The 15,213-nt window shown below is 45.2% G+C and overlaps 1 protein-coding gene across 1 annotated transcript in view; it reads right to left on the minus strand.

Annotated features, from left to right (window-relative positions):
• Positions 1-4: 4 nt before the first annotated feature.
• LOC124596485 (chondroadherin) overlaps positions 5-15,213 on the minus strand; it is a gene marked incomplete at its 3' end in the record, with an annotated part of 41,854 nt that continues 26,645 nt past the window's right edge. The window contains exons 4-5 of the mRNA XM_047135635.1: positions 12,713-12,870; positions 5-176 (exon numbers count right to left, since the gene is read on the minus strand). Of these exons, the coding sequence (XP_046991591.1) occupies positions 5-176; positions 12,713-12,870 (330 nt within the window). The remainder of the gene's footprint in view (positions 177-12,712; positions 12,871-15,213) is intronic.

Genomic DNA, 15,213 nt, shown 5'->3' on the forward strand with positions numbered 1-15,213 from the left:
GCTGCCGCAGGAAGCAGAAGAGCGCCACGGCGGTCACGATGACGGCCACGAGGCCGAGCGCCGCCGCGCCGTTGCGGCTCATCGTGTTGGTGGCCTGGCTCTGAGCCGGCGGGTACCACTTCTCCACGCACGCCAGCCACCACTGCTGGCCCGCCACCGCCTCGGGCGACGCGCACCTGCCACACAGGGGCGCTCTTACTCCCCCACTACCAACTAAAGACTAGAAATGGGAAACGCATGAGACGTGGCAGTGTATTGCCACAAAAATCTGCATAAAAGGAAGATTTTATGTATCGAGTCATCCCATCTCACAAGGGGAGGCCGCCAATTGTGAAATTCAGATTCGATTCATAGTGCGCATAATAAAAGCTCATGGCCAGAGGTGTAATGTGGCAAAGCACCGAGAAGCACTTCTCAGCCGTTGTCGAGAAAATCGACAGTTAAAAGAAACCGTTGCGGCGAAATACTCTCTATGATTAATAATTTTATACAGAGTCGTGGCGCAGCGGTAAGCGCTCGGGTTCGTAATCCGAAGGTCGCCTGATCGAATCTCGCGCCATGCAACCTTTTTTTTAGTATTTGTTTTTTGTAATTCAAATGTATACACACACACACACACACACACACACACACACACACACACACATATATATATATATATATATATATATATATATATATATATATATATATAAAATTCCCGGCAATGAGTTGCAACAACTATGCATATAATAAGTTGTTGAAAGTCGTTTGTCGTGGAAAAACTGGCGACTTCGAACATCATTATGTTTTCCGCAAATAAAGTTGTATTTCCAAATGTTATTAATTGTCTTCATAATGTTTACCACGTATAGTTAACGGAAGACGTAGAAACGATATTCCGAAACGAATACGTATAGTGTAAGTCAAACGTTCGAATTAGAATAGAGACCCCACGAACACAAATTTGCTGTGGCAGGTATGGAATATAAACTCCGTTACTCGCTCGTTACACTTGAAAGACAGATGTTGAATGGGCCGAAACGAGCCGCCGCATAACAGCGTAGTTGCCCGCTAACTTCGAAAGTAGGTAGATGCGGTCCCTAGCGCAACTTACAACATCGTCGAAAATCAGTGCGTACGCGAGAGCTTTGGTACAACCTGTTAAACAAACGGAAAAATGGAGGCGGTACAACTGGAGAGCGATCCGGGCCCTTCGCATGAAAGTGATGTAATCGAAGAAGATTCTATACACGGTGAAGTGGCGAAACAACAATTGAAAGATGCGTTGGTGTATTTTGAAGCCTCCTTCGTAAGAGTATTCGCATCACAGCAGAACCGTCATCATCAATCAACGAAGAAGCCATGGTAATTGGGGAAGAAATGTTCCAGAATACGATGCAAATGCTCCCCGAAAAAGACCCTCGTTCATGATGAGGGACTGATAGACATTAATGAAATCGACGATAATAATGCCTACGAAGACGTTGAAACGAGTCCCATTGCGAACGAATCATCAGACGAATACGAGTTGGACGAGAAGAAAAAAAAGGGTACGATTATATTTCTCTGGATTACAAAATTAGAGCTTTCAATCTGGCCAAAGAACATCCAGGCTGGAGTCTCAAAACTCTACAAAAAAAGGGGTGCTCTCGTTTGACAAATCTGGGCTATTTATCCAGGTGGGAAGAGCAAATCAAACGTGGCGGTAGCAGATTTGATAAATATTGTACCATCGATTCACGGGTGCATGATCGTTTCGTAGAAGCTCAACAAAACTTCCAGCGAGTTACTACCAGAAACCTGCAGCAGTGGGCCTTGGGCACTGCAAGTCAGTTCCCAGATTTCAACTTCAAAGCTTCAAAAACATGGGTCACCGAATTTAAAAAGAAGCATGGGATTCGGCAACGGAAAATCACAAAATTTGTTTCCCGGAAAGAGACGGCTACCCAAGACCAAATTTTGGCCGCAGCGGACACATTTCGGATCCAGACACGAACGTTGATAACTAACTTCGACAAATATTTCATAATTAATACTGATCAAACAGGTATCTAAAGAGCTGTTCACAAATGTCATATGACATGATGATAGAATATGATAATCTGATATATGATAAACACAGATTTCGTATATTTCTTATATAAACGATATTTTTATATTTTATTTGTCAGGGTGCCAGTACCAGTCCACGTTCAACAGAACTCTCGCCGAAAAAGGGTCAAAGGCTGTCTTGGTAACCCGACACGACATGAACAAGGTGACGCATTCGTACAAAGCAAAATATTCAATCACGATGTCTGGACCAGTCTTGCCTCTTGTTTTCGTATGCCTCCAAGAGTCCATAGGTACGTTTGGACCCAGACTACAGAAGACAGTCGATTGGTTGTTTTCGGGAAGGAGACCAGACAGCGAGGTCATCGGTCTCATCGGATTAGGGAAGGACGGGGAAGGAAGTCGGCCGTGCCCTTTGAAAGGAACCATCCCGGCATTTGCCTGGAGCGATTTAGGGAAATCACGGAAAACCTAAATCAGGATGGCCGGACGCGGGATTGAACCGTCGTCCTCCCGAATGCGAGTCCAGGGTCTAACCACTGCGCCACCTCGCTCGGTAAGACAGTCGACGAGTACGCCAAGAAGTATACCAACGTTGTTATTACATCCTCCAAATCCGGTAAACTAACAACGGGTTTGTTCATGGACTTCTTGCGTAATGCTTTGCAACCATACGTACAAAAGAAAGAATTTCTCCTTCTGATCGACTCTTGGGGTGGGCAAACGAACCCGCCGTTATACGATGAGATGTTCCAGGACGATAAGAAGTTACCAACGTGCGCTATGAAAGTCATTCCTCCGAAGTGCACTCCTCTCGTCCAACCGTGTGACGTGTATTTTTACCGACAGGTAAAAAATTTGATCCAGCGCCTTCAAAATTGTGCTCTTTTAATGGAGCGAAACCGTGACATCAACTCCAGAGACGACTGTATAAAAATCCAATCCATCGTTCACCACCAATTGTCTTCTCCGATTTTTGCCGATATGGTACGGTACGCGTGGTATGCATCAAACCTGACGAACGATAGAACAATTTTTCAGAATGTCAATCAGGTGTGTTTCTCAACAGATAATTTAAAAAACAATTGTTCTTGTAAAAACGCATCGTTTATCAGATGTGCTTGATGTCGTGCTGTTTTCTGCTTTCCATGTTTCTATGATAACTATCACTCTGGTTCGTGCGATACTCCAGCTACTTCTGGTCACTAATTGTTTAATTACGTGCGAGTGTATACCGAACTTTTCAATAAATTGTATCCACTTGAATATAATTTGTGATATTGTGTTTTATTTCAAGTATTATTTTTCCACGACGAACGACTTTCAACAACTTATTATATGCATATGTGATGCAACTGATTGCCGGGAATTACAAAAACAGATAATAAAAAAAAGTTGCATGGCGCGGGATTCGATCTGGCGACCCTCGGATTACAAACCCGAGCGCTTACCGCTGCGCCACGACACTGTATAAAACTATTAATCGTAGAGAGTATTTCACCGCAACGGCTTCTTTTAACTGTCGATTTTCTCGACAACGGCTGAGAAGTGCATCTTGGTGCTTTGCCACATTACACCTCTGGCCATGAGCTTTTATTATGCGAAGTATGAATCGAATCTGAATTTCACAATTGGCGGCCTCCCCTTGTCAGTAAAGCAGCAAATTATGAGAAGTAAAACGGTGAAATCAGCTTGAAGATCACTGTTGGTATAAGAGAACCACTCAGTTTAATTCTGTGGGCGTACCAGAGTAAGGGTGACGTACTGGCGTGCCGACGGCCCAGCTCCTAATGTTGCAAGCTCGCGTGGGGCTGGTGGCCGCAGGGCTCGTAGCTGGCAGACAGGTGCGCAGAGATACAGAAGGAGGTCTAGCTGAGGTGACAAAAGTCTTGGGATAACAAAACGCTCATGTACAGATGGCGGTAGTGACGCGTACACAAGGTATAAAAGGGCAGTGCATTGGCGACACTGTCTTCCAAGCCAAGGCACGCTCCCGACTCCGTCTCCTCAAGCTCCTTTCTGGCCGCACATGGGGTCTGGACCCCTCCACCATTCTCCACACCTATAAATCCCTCCTCTGCCCTATCCTCTCCTACGCCCACCCTGCCTGGATCTCCACTCCTCCTACCTTTTACAAATCCCTTCAAATCCTAGAACACCATGCCCTTCGCCTCGCCATTCACATCCGTCTCCCCTCCCCCATGCAGATCATGTATGACCTCATTCCGTTCTCGCACCTCCTCCTTTTCCTCGAATGGATACAGATCCTCTATAGCTCCTGTAAACTTGATCCCCCTCACCTGCTTGTCTCTCCCATCCTCTCCCACCCCCATCCGTTGCCACTCCTCTATTCCCACGTCCCACCTGCACTCCATCTCTCCACTCTCCATACCCTCGCCCAAGGTGGCTTCCACCAACTCCCCCTCCCTGATGATGCCCTCATCCCCTCCATCTACGCCTCCTACCAACTTTGATCCTCCCCTTCCACCCTCTGTGTTTTTTTCCAAGGGCACCCTCTCTCCCTTCTCTCTTCCTCCCTCCCTGCTCCCCAGGCTTCCCCTACCCCCTACCTTCTTTCCTCCCCCACCCATCTCCTCTGCCACTGGCATCTACACCCTCCCCTCTCCCTCCTCCCCCACCTTTTCCCCTTTTGGCAGGTTCCCGGACTCGTACACGTACAGTGAACATTCACGCGCCGGAGATCGTCGCCAGTGTTTGTGTGTGCCATCGTGTTACTGATTCAGTGTTTTGTCGTTTGTGCTCCTTCGTTCACGTGTGTCGTTTCTGTCGTCTTTGTTAGTGTCCGAGTGCTGAGCGTTTTTATTTGGACGTTGCACCTGCAAACGACTTCATGTATTTTAAATTTGTGTGTCTACTGTTGTCTATCCACCGTGTTGTTTCGTTTTTCGATGTCTCCACTTGTACTGAACGTATTATCTGTGGCCGAATAGCGGCGTAGTTTTGCCGCTGCCGGCCTACCTTGTATGAGGTTTCAAAATGACAACAAAGTAAAATAAAAAAAAAGCGACGCTGTCGTTTGTACTCAGGTGATGCATGTGAAAAGGTTTCCGACGTGATTATGGCCGCACGACGGGAACTAACAGGCTATGAACGCGGAGTGGTAGTTGGAGCTACACGCATGGATCATTCCATTTCGGAAATCGTTAGCGAATTCAATATTCCAAGATCCACAGCGTGAAGAATGTTTCGAGAATACCAAATTTCATGCGTTATCTCTCACAATGGACAACGCAGTGACCGGCCTACACTTAACGGCCGAGAGCAGCGGCATATGTGTAGAGTTTTCAGTGCCAACAGACAAGCAAAACTGCCTGAGATAACTGCAAAAATCAATGTGGCACGTACGGCGAACGCATCCGAGGGATAGCGCGGGGAAATACGTTAATGGGCTATAGCAGCAGAAGACCGACGCGAATGCCTTTGCTACCTGGACGAAATCGGCTGCAGCATGTCCCCTGGGCTCGTGACCACATCGGCTGAACCTTAGACGACAGGAAAACCGTTGCCTCGTCAGACAGGACCCGATATCAGTTGGTAAGAGCTGATGATAGGGTTCGAATGTGGCGCAGACCCTACGATGCTATGGACCCTACTTGTCAACAAGGCGCTGTGTAAGATGATAGTGGTTCCATAACGGTGTGGGCTGTGTTTACATGGGATGAACTGTGTCTTCTTGCTCAATTGAACCAACCATTGACTGGAAGTGGTTATGTTCGGCTATCACTTCCCAAACAGCGATGAAATTTTTATGGACAAAAATGCTTCATGTCACCGGATTACAATTGTTCACGATTAGTTTGAAGAACATTCTGGACAACTCGAGCGAATGATGCCCAAGCAGATCGCTCGACTTTAACCCCATCCAACATTTATGCGACGTAATGGAGAGGTCAGTTCGTGGACAAAAAATCCTGCACCGGCAACACATTCGCAATTATGGACGGCTGCAGATGCAGCATTGCTCAGTATTTCTGCAGCGGACTTCCGACGACTTGTTGAGTACACGCTCCATTACGCCTCGCGAAAGGAGGTCCGACACGATGTTAAGGGGTATCCCATGACTGTTGTCACCTGAGTGTAAAGCAACAAGTTAAGATGTGTTTTTAGAGGGAGGACATCCCTTCACTTGGCTTCGGACGCTTGAGTCCATGAGGTGTCGCATTCCGGTGGATGGTGGGGGAATGGCCACCTTTATTAAAATTCGGTTTCGTGTTCTGCTCTATACACCATGATAATGAAGATCAGAGCTGCAAGTCTATTTGATATCCAGTAAATGAATGTGGCTGACTTCACGCTCAGCGCTCATAGGTGAGGAGAGGGACGGCCATTGTTAGAGGAGAAGCGGTGGATCGCTCTACCCGGACAGACAAGTGGAAGTGATTTTCTCTCGAAATGATCGAATTACCTCTGTTAAAGCTCATCCCGAGCGAGAAATGTGTGAGTTACGTTCGCGTAGGAAGCGACTTTGAACATGCTCCGTAAGTGTATTTTGCTGGTGATAAACTGAAGAGTTTAGACGCAAACGAAGAGCCAAGCGAATGTTGGTTGCGTCATACCACGTCTGAGAACGCAGTGCACGTGATTTGCGGCGCTCTTGTAGGCTGTGCTTTACTCAAGTGTTGTTTTGAGAACGTCGCTGAAGACAGTGTGGTTGCGAAATACCGTTTACCGTAGTGCATCCGTTTGGGGAATAATTAACTGTCACTTTCGGCCATCCAGATTATCCTGGCCAGGTTTCACAGCTCCCGTGTGGTAAGGCGAGGCACAGAGTACTGAAAAAGTTCGCGACTAAGATTAGCGGTGTTGGGGCGTTAAAATCTTATATGAGTGAAGGGCTGTACAAGGCATTGATCTGATGGTAGCTTCCCTTCTCGAAAACGATAACGTCCCGCTTCTTTTTCCAGTCGCTTGGAACTTTTCGCTGTTCCAGTGATCAACCATGACGTTCTGCTACAAGAGGACCAAGTAGGTTATGTATTTGGTTGGGACAAATTGAAAGCAATGGTACATGAAAATTATGTGAGATGTAGGAGTAGTTTCTAAGAGGTGAAATGTGGGTGACGGAGGATGTGAAGGATTCTAGTTAGACAGAAAGAAGGGGGTAGCCTTTTCTGGGAAGGGACGAGTGGGATATGTTACAGTTCACAAATGGATACAGTTAAGGTCTTATTTCTCGCTATATGAGTGGAGAGCGATTAAAATTTCTCTGGGAAACTATGTACAGTGTTTGTAAATGAGAGAAGGTGAGAAGTGGAGACACCTGGTCAGAAGTTTCAATGATGGGAGATACGATGGAATGTTAGAATTCAAGTCTATGGCAGAAACAGAACAAACTGTAGTGTCCCAGGTGTTTGAGCAGGTGTGGGTTGTTGTTGTTATTGTTGTTGTTGTTGTTCTTATTGTTGTGGTCTTCAGTCCGAAGACTGGTGTGATCCAGTTCTCCATGCTAATCTATCCTTTGCAGGCCTCTTCATCTCCGAAAAAATGTTACAACCTACACCTTTATGAATCTGCTTACTGTATTCATCTCTTGGTCTCCTTCTACGATTTTTATCCCATCACACTTCCCTCCATCGCGAAACTGGTATCCCTTGATGTCTCAGAACGTGGTCTGTCAACCGATGGCTTTTTTTGGTCAAGTTGTGCCACGAATTTCTTGTCTCCCCCTTCTATACAATATTTCCTCATTAGTTACGTGATCGACCCACCTAACGCTCAGCATTATTCCGTAGTACCACATTTCGAAAGCTTCTGCTCCCTATCTACACTGTTTATCGTCCATGTTTCACTTCCATACGTGGCTACACTCCGGGTACGTACCTTCAAAAATGCCTACCTAAGCCGGCCAGTGTGGCCGAGCGGTTCTAGGCGCTTCAGTCTGCAACCGCGCGACCGCTACGGTCGCAGGTTCGAATCCTGTCTCGGGCATGGATGTGTGTGATGTCCTTGGGTTAGTTAGGTTTAAGTAGTTCTAAGTTTTAGGGGACTGATGACCTCGGATGTTAGGTCCCATAGTGCTCAGAGCCATTTGAAACATTTTTTTTGTTCTTTCGGATACGTCCGAAAAAACAGGCACCACGTAGTCATATAACTTAACTGAAATGTTTGCCTCGTTCAGGAAGGGTTCCCCTGTGTGAAGTCTGAAAAGTGAGTGAGTTTGTTTTTGTGCGGTTGCTTTCTTGACTACTCAGGAACGAACACAAACAGTACAAACATTACGGTGAGGTAACTGCATTGGAAATTGCCACAGCATGAAACACGTGAGGATGAGACGGATGTCCCTGAGTTATAAGTCAGCCATCGCAAGATCGGAAATTTTCAACCTGTACGAATATTGGCACGCATAGGTGGTTGGTCATTGGATGGGGTTCCAAACTGAGCCACCAATAACAAAGCACTGCAGCAGAAAATTTGTCACTTTGAGGGAGGAAATGAGGGAGACGAGGAAGAGACGAGGAACGGAACTGTGAGGCAGGAGCAGCTACAGGAGATTAAGAGAGGTTCAGCCAGTCGGACAGACAGTGAGAGAAACAATAGGTCAATTAGTCATTGAGCAATGTGAGGAGGAAGCAATCAATAAGTCAGCAATGCGGAGTTAGAGGAATCAATAGATACAGTGAGTTTGCCTTCTGTAATTATGTCAACCAATTGTCAACTCAGTCTTCAGATTTGAGTCAGGTCCCTACTTTCATCCTGATGTTTATCGTCTCTTTGTGACATTCAATTTCGCTCCAGGTTCTGTGGACGAACGTTTGTGGTCTGGTGCTCGGATCTTTAATCATGTGACTGCACTTTCCTTGTCTGATCCCAGCCTCCATACATTACGCAAACACCAAGCACTTACTGCAGAACACAGTCGGCAGCAATGCGAGCATAATAGCACAGCGTCGGACGACAGCCGCCGGCCGGTGTGGCCGTACGGTTAAAGGCACTTCAGTCTGGAACCGCGTGACCGCTACGGTCGCAGGTTCGAATCCTGCCTCCGGCATGGATGTGTGTGATGTCCTTAGGTTAGTTAGGTTTAATTCGTTCTAAGTTCTAGGCGACTGATGACCTCAGAAGTTAAGTCGCATAGTGCTCAGAGCCATTTGACGACAGCCACGCGCTGTCTGCGTGATTGAGGCGGGTGGTGATCCAGCGTGGAAGAAGCGACGAGATAAGACGGAAAGCCACACAACACAGAAGGTGCAAGCCGCCAGCTCTTAGTCATGAGAGACGTGTTGCCCTAACATCGCATATGTCAGACACGTTTCTATGGAAAACTGACTTTGTCGAGTGGTGAGATGACATAGTGAAATCTCTCTCTACTTGCCCAGTTACTGACTCTTATCTATTCCCAATCAAATCAGCCCTGAGTTTTATATTTGTGTTAATGATATGAAAATAAACATATGTGTTCCACGTTTAATCCTTTAATTAATTCGTTTTATTTGCAAATTACTTTGCATCTCAGTTTCTTCAGTTTGCTATATTTAGGCGCCCAGGTTGGGGCGTCTGATTTGTCATTCCCTGTATCCCTTTTGAATTCAGTTATACTACATCCTCTTTCTAGAAATAGATGCTAAATTTTCGTTTCACCTTCTTCTTGAATACATGATTGTATCGTATCATTCAACTCACCTCCATTACCCACAGGGGGCGAAAGGATATTTTACAACTTGTACAGAAACCAGGCGACATTTATAAGAATTGAGGGGCGTGAAAGGGAGGCGGTAGTTGAAAAGGGAGTGAGACAGGGTTGTAGCCTATCCACGATGTTATTCAATACGTACGTTGAACAAGCAGTAAAGGAAACCAAAGAAATATTTGGAGCAGGAAGTAAAGTTCAAGGAGAAGAAATAAAAACTTTGACTTTTGTCGGTAACACTCTAATTATGTCAGAGACACAAAGGACTTGAAAAATCAGTTGAACGGAATTGACAGTGTCTTGAAGGAGGATATAAGACGAACATGAATACATCGAAACAAGAATAATTGAATGTAGTCGAATTATATCAGGTGTTGATAAGGAAATCAGATTCCGAAACGAGGTCATCAATTCCCTAGAACTTAGAACTACTTAAACCTAACTAACCTAAGGGCATCACATACATCCATGCCCGAGGCAGGATTCGAACCTGCGACCGTAGCAGTCACGCGGCTCCGGACTGAAGCGCCTAGAACCGCTCGGCAACAGCGGCCGGCTCCGAAAGAACCGACATCACACGTTCATGTAATTGATTCGCCTCGATGGGCAATGGATCCACTACTCTCAGTGCGGATGCACATTTACTTTCTACCTCCTGTGGGAATCTCAAAGTAGCGAGCATGAGGACTTGGTCGAGGACTGTGCATAAGTGGCGATGGGTAGGTATGTCGGTCGGTCGAGAGGCGTACTGCGATGTTCCGCCCAATTGTAATAAACACTGTGTCCGGGTGACGCAACTGCGGGAGATCCTGGGCTCGAATCCCGATCCGGCACTCGTTTTCACTTGTCGCCACTGCTTCCGTATAAAGTTCGATGCAGCGAACAACAACAATTTCTTCCCTTTCCTTTCTCACCTGTCTGCCCTCAATTTACGCTCCAGTTAAGCCATCCATATCTGTCTGCTTTCTGGGAAAGTCTGGTGCACCGGTTGTCGCTTGTATGTCCCTCTCGTTTTCAACGTCCGACAACAAAGTGTTACAAGGGGTCAGTAACTAACACAAGCGATTTCAGCAATTTTCCGTTTACAACTATTAATTTTGCTCAAGTTAATTAGCTATTAGGCAATTTTGACTTTAGCATCATTGTAAAACAGCAATATGTAGCACTAGAATGTAACACTAGGATGTTGTTGCAACGTGAAGAACAATATTTCAGGAAATAATTTTTCATTCTACTGCTGAATGCGGGCTGTTTTGAAATTTCCAGCGAGGTTAAGGCTGCATTCCACACCGGGACGTGGAGCCAGATCCTAGGCTTTGCTGGGCAATGCTCTTATTGGCTGAGCTATCCAAGAAAGACTCCCAATCGGTTCACACCACTGCAGGTCTGTCTGTACATCCATAGTGTTTTCCAGACTTCAGGAAGTTCTATTTATATCTTTCTTGACCAACACTCCGGCAAGATGGGATCATCCTATCAAAAACCTAGGTTCGAGTCCCTGTTTGGTACACAATACTAATATATCATAAAGTCTGAAAACAGAATAGATTTCACCACAGAACGAGATATTAATTCTGAAAACAAGTCTTCGGCTGAGGCCAAGTCCTTTCTTTGCAATATCCTTCCTGCCAATAATGTTAGCCCAGTCAGGTGTGCCAGACAGCTTCTGTGAATATTTAAAGTGGAAGCGAAGTACTGGAGGAACTGAATCTTAAGACGTGTTGTCAGTCGTGCCTGCATATCTTAGCCAATAAGAGCACTGTCCTCGAAAGGCAAGGATGCGGGTTTGGGCCCTGGTTTGGCACACAGGTCTCATCTGCCAAGGAGTCTGAACGATAATATAATCGTCATAACGTGTCTCACATTACAAGAACGTATGATGTTCGTCTACTGTGTTCTGCTATTTGACATATTCTTTATCACGTTGCAACTGCGTCCTCTTATCTGCGCACTGCAAGAAAACTGTCGGTTCGGTGTCTGATTGGACTAGCTGCATCGATAGAAATCAAATGACATCGATCGGAAATTGTTGCTTTCTTATTGTTGCCAACGTTATCGATTCATCTGCTGTCTTCAGCCATGTCGCCGAGTGTCTTCTTGGAGTGTGAGAATAATATGGTCTAGTGCTGCGTACGTCTCTTGACAACGACGCTAACATATACAGTTTAGTGCCTTGTTCCGCTGCTTGATAATGACGCCAACGAGACTAGCCAACAGAGATGAACAGGAATAAAATTAGCAGCTGTGAGCCGAAAATGACTTCTTTTACGATATTTGTCGAGGTTGTGAGCCCATTATATACGAAAATCTTGAGTTCAGAATTTGACTGACAGGTAAAAACTTTTTCCCCTTAATGTGAGGCATAAAAATCACATGGGATAAAAAATTAAACTCTCCGTGGAGACTGCTAATTCCCATCGTGCTGCCATAAGCTCGACGAAAACCGTTTCACATGAATCATCCGAGTACAGATGAAAGCTTCGCCAACGCACTGCCTTTCTATGCCATTTATACGCGATACTAACGCGCTGTGTGTAGGTGAATTTTGTTATACCACGACTTTTGTCACCCCAGTGTGTACTATTCTCTCGCGCCTCCACATCGACTTATTTTACTGCATTGATTCTATACAAACGTCTAACACATGCACATTCCTCCACGTTCATGACGTACTTCAGCGTCGAGAGTCACGAGAGGAATCGGTATCAGCTCTACACCTCCCACAACGCTCCGAACCGAACAGTGTGTTCTTTTAAGGGAATGGCTAATGCTTTATCTGATGAACTTAACTTAAGCAGTGAGAACCGATTTTGGGTCGTTCCTGGAAACAATTGCTAAGAGCATTTTCCGCGAAAGGCTGGAACTTGGTTTCGAGTCCCGGTGCTACACTCATTTGTGAAGTGACGGTACGTTTGACACTGTTTTATACATGGGGATTCGGTTCTATAAGAAATCGAAAGTGAAGTGGTTACTTTTTGAAAGTAGCCCTTCTAAATGATCTACGCGAGTTAGGGTGATTATGAGCCTTACTTGACCGTCTGCCTCTCACTGACGGTGAGAATGGGCGGTGACGACGCCGTCAGGTTGTCCCACAGGTTGCGGAAGTCGGGCGCACCGCAGTCGCAGCGCCACGGGTTGTCGTGCAGAGTCAGGTGCACCAGGTTCTTCAGGCCAGTCACCATTGACGACTGCAATAGTACAAACAGCACAAATTAACAGTGAATTCACAAGTCAGCTAACGATATTATATGGTGGAGTTGAGGGCCACGCATGGACAGACGTTGAAACAAAAATAACAGAAGAAATACATGGGTTGAGAACTACCGGCTTGGTGCGTAAGTTGATAATGTTTTTTTCGTATGTTTAACGACAAATGGACATAACAAAGACTTAAGTCAACAACAATATACTCTCCTTCACTGTTTACTTTTTCAAACCAACAGCTCAATTAATGGAATCAATACTAGAAATAAGAATAATCTTCACAAGGATTTAAAGTCACTTAGTCTTGTACAAAAAGGTGTGCATTATTCAGGAACACACATTTTCAATAACTTGCCAGCAGCCATAAAAAGCTTAACAATCAATGAAATTCAGTTTAAGAGAAGCCTAAAGGATTTATTGGTCCTTCTACTCCATTGATGAATTTCTCAGTAGAGCCAACTGATATATATATAAAACTTCTGCACAATTTTAGTGCAGTAATGTGTTCATTTAAATAAGTGTGTGTGTGTGTGTGTGTGTGTGAGTGTGTGTGTGTGTGTGTGTGTGTGTGTGTGTGTGTGTTTAGCCGGCCGGTGTGGCCGTGCGGTTAAAGACGCTTCAGTCTGGAACCGCGTGACCGCTACGGTCGCAGGTTCGAATCCTGCCTCGGGCATGGATGTGTGTGATGTCCTTAGGTTAGTTAGGTTTAAGTAGTTCTAAGTTCTAGGGGACTGATGACCACAGATGTTAAGTCCCATAGTTCTCAGAGCCATTTGAACAATTTTTTGTGTCTGTTTACGTACAATCTAACTTCTGCACCATATCAGTGCAGTAATGTGTTCATTGTAAATAAGTATTATAGTAGTTGTATTACACGTTTATTACCTTATAAATAAATAAAAAACTTTTTTATTTTAAATTCAGTGCATTAGTATTTGTAAAATGATCCTTTCATATAGTGTTCATTAAAAAATCACGATAATTCCACTTGGGACCTGTGGAATGGTACATTAGCTTATTTGTTTGAGTTGTAAATATTTGTCATGTATTGTTTTTTTTTCTGACATGTTCTACATCCTGGATGACCTCCTCACTACGGATCAATTGGAATGAAAGTAAATCTAATCTTGTAGTGTTGGCAGAAGAGCCAACACTGTTTTTCTAGAGGAGGCCGAAATGCACGCGTTTAATTACACGCTGACTGGCGTGAGGTCTGGAACAGGACAATATCTTGAGAATTGCAAATAAAGTACGTAGTTGATATAATACTTTAATCCACAATTGTAGAACATCTCTCTTGATGATACATGCTTCACATAATAAATATCAATTGAATACGGCGCCTTGCTAGGTCGTAGCAAATGTAGCTGAAGGCTATGCTAACTATCGTCTCGGCAAATGAGAGCGTATCGGTCAGTGTAGCTTCGCTAGCAAAGTCGGCTGTACAAATGGGGCGAGTGCCATGACGTCTCTCTAGACCTGCCGTGTGGTGGCGCTCGGTCTGCAATTACTGACAGTGGCGACACGCGGGTCCGGCGTATACTAATGGACCGCGGCCGATTTAAAGGCTACCACCTAGCAAGTGTGGTGTATGGCGGTGACACCACAAATCTAATCTAATCTTACAACAGTCTGCCAATCCTGGGTAACTTTTCGATCCCGCGAGAGTAGAAATCGTGTGGTTCTAGGGGGAAGGACTCGTCGAGCTATGTTCAGAGCATATTTTCATCCAAGAAGGAAGTCCCTTAAAGGTTGTTCTCTGGAGAAGGGTGGAGGTGAAAATCTGAGGACGGAAGACCAGGTAGGTAAGATGGGTGAAGAATGACTTCACAACCCAACTTCTGTACAGTATTATTTGACAGTGTAACAGAATGCAGGCGGGCGTTATCGTAGAGTTGTACGATTTCACGCAGTGTTCCTGGTCGTTTTTCTTGGATTGCGCCTGCAAGACGTCCCAGTTGTTGTCAATAAATGTCAGCAGTGACGGTTACACCTCGGGCAAACAATTCGTGGTACATCACACCGTGCCGTTCCACCAGATGCATAACATTATCTTTTGTGGATGTGCGCAGTTCTTTGTACGGGGAGTTGCTGCTTTGTTTGGGCTCAGCCATTCCCTTCTTTGACTTATGTTAGCATAAAGACACCATTTCTCGTCACCAGTAACGATAAAGGATAGAAATGGCTGTGTTTCCCACGAGGCACCCGACAATTTTTTGTGATTTTGGCTTAGAGCATGCGTTGTCCATACAGCCGACGTTTGAACCGTCCCCATTGCATGCAAATGTTTCACGATGGTGAAATGATCACAGTTCATCACTTTTGCC

The sequence above is a fragment of the Schistocerca americana genome, chromosome 1, assembly GCF_021461395.2.
Source record: "Schistocerca americana isolate TAMUIC-IGC-003095 chromosome 1, iqSchAmer2.1, whole genome shotgun sequence".
Lineage (NCBI taxonomy): Eukaryota > Metazoa > Arthropoda > Insecta > Orthoptera > Acrididae > Schistocerca > Schistocerca americana.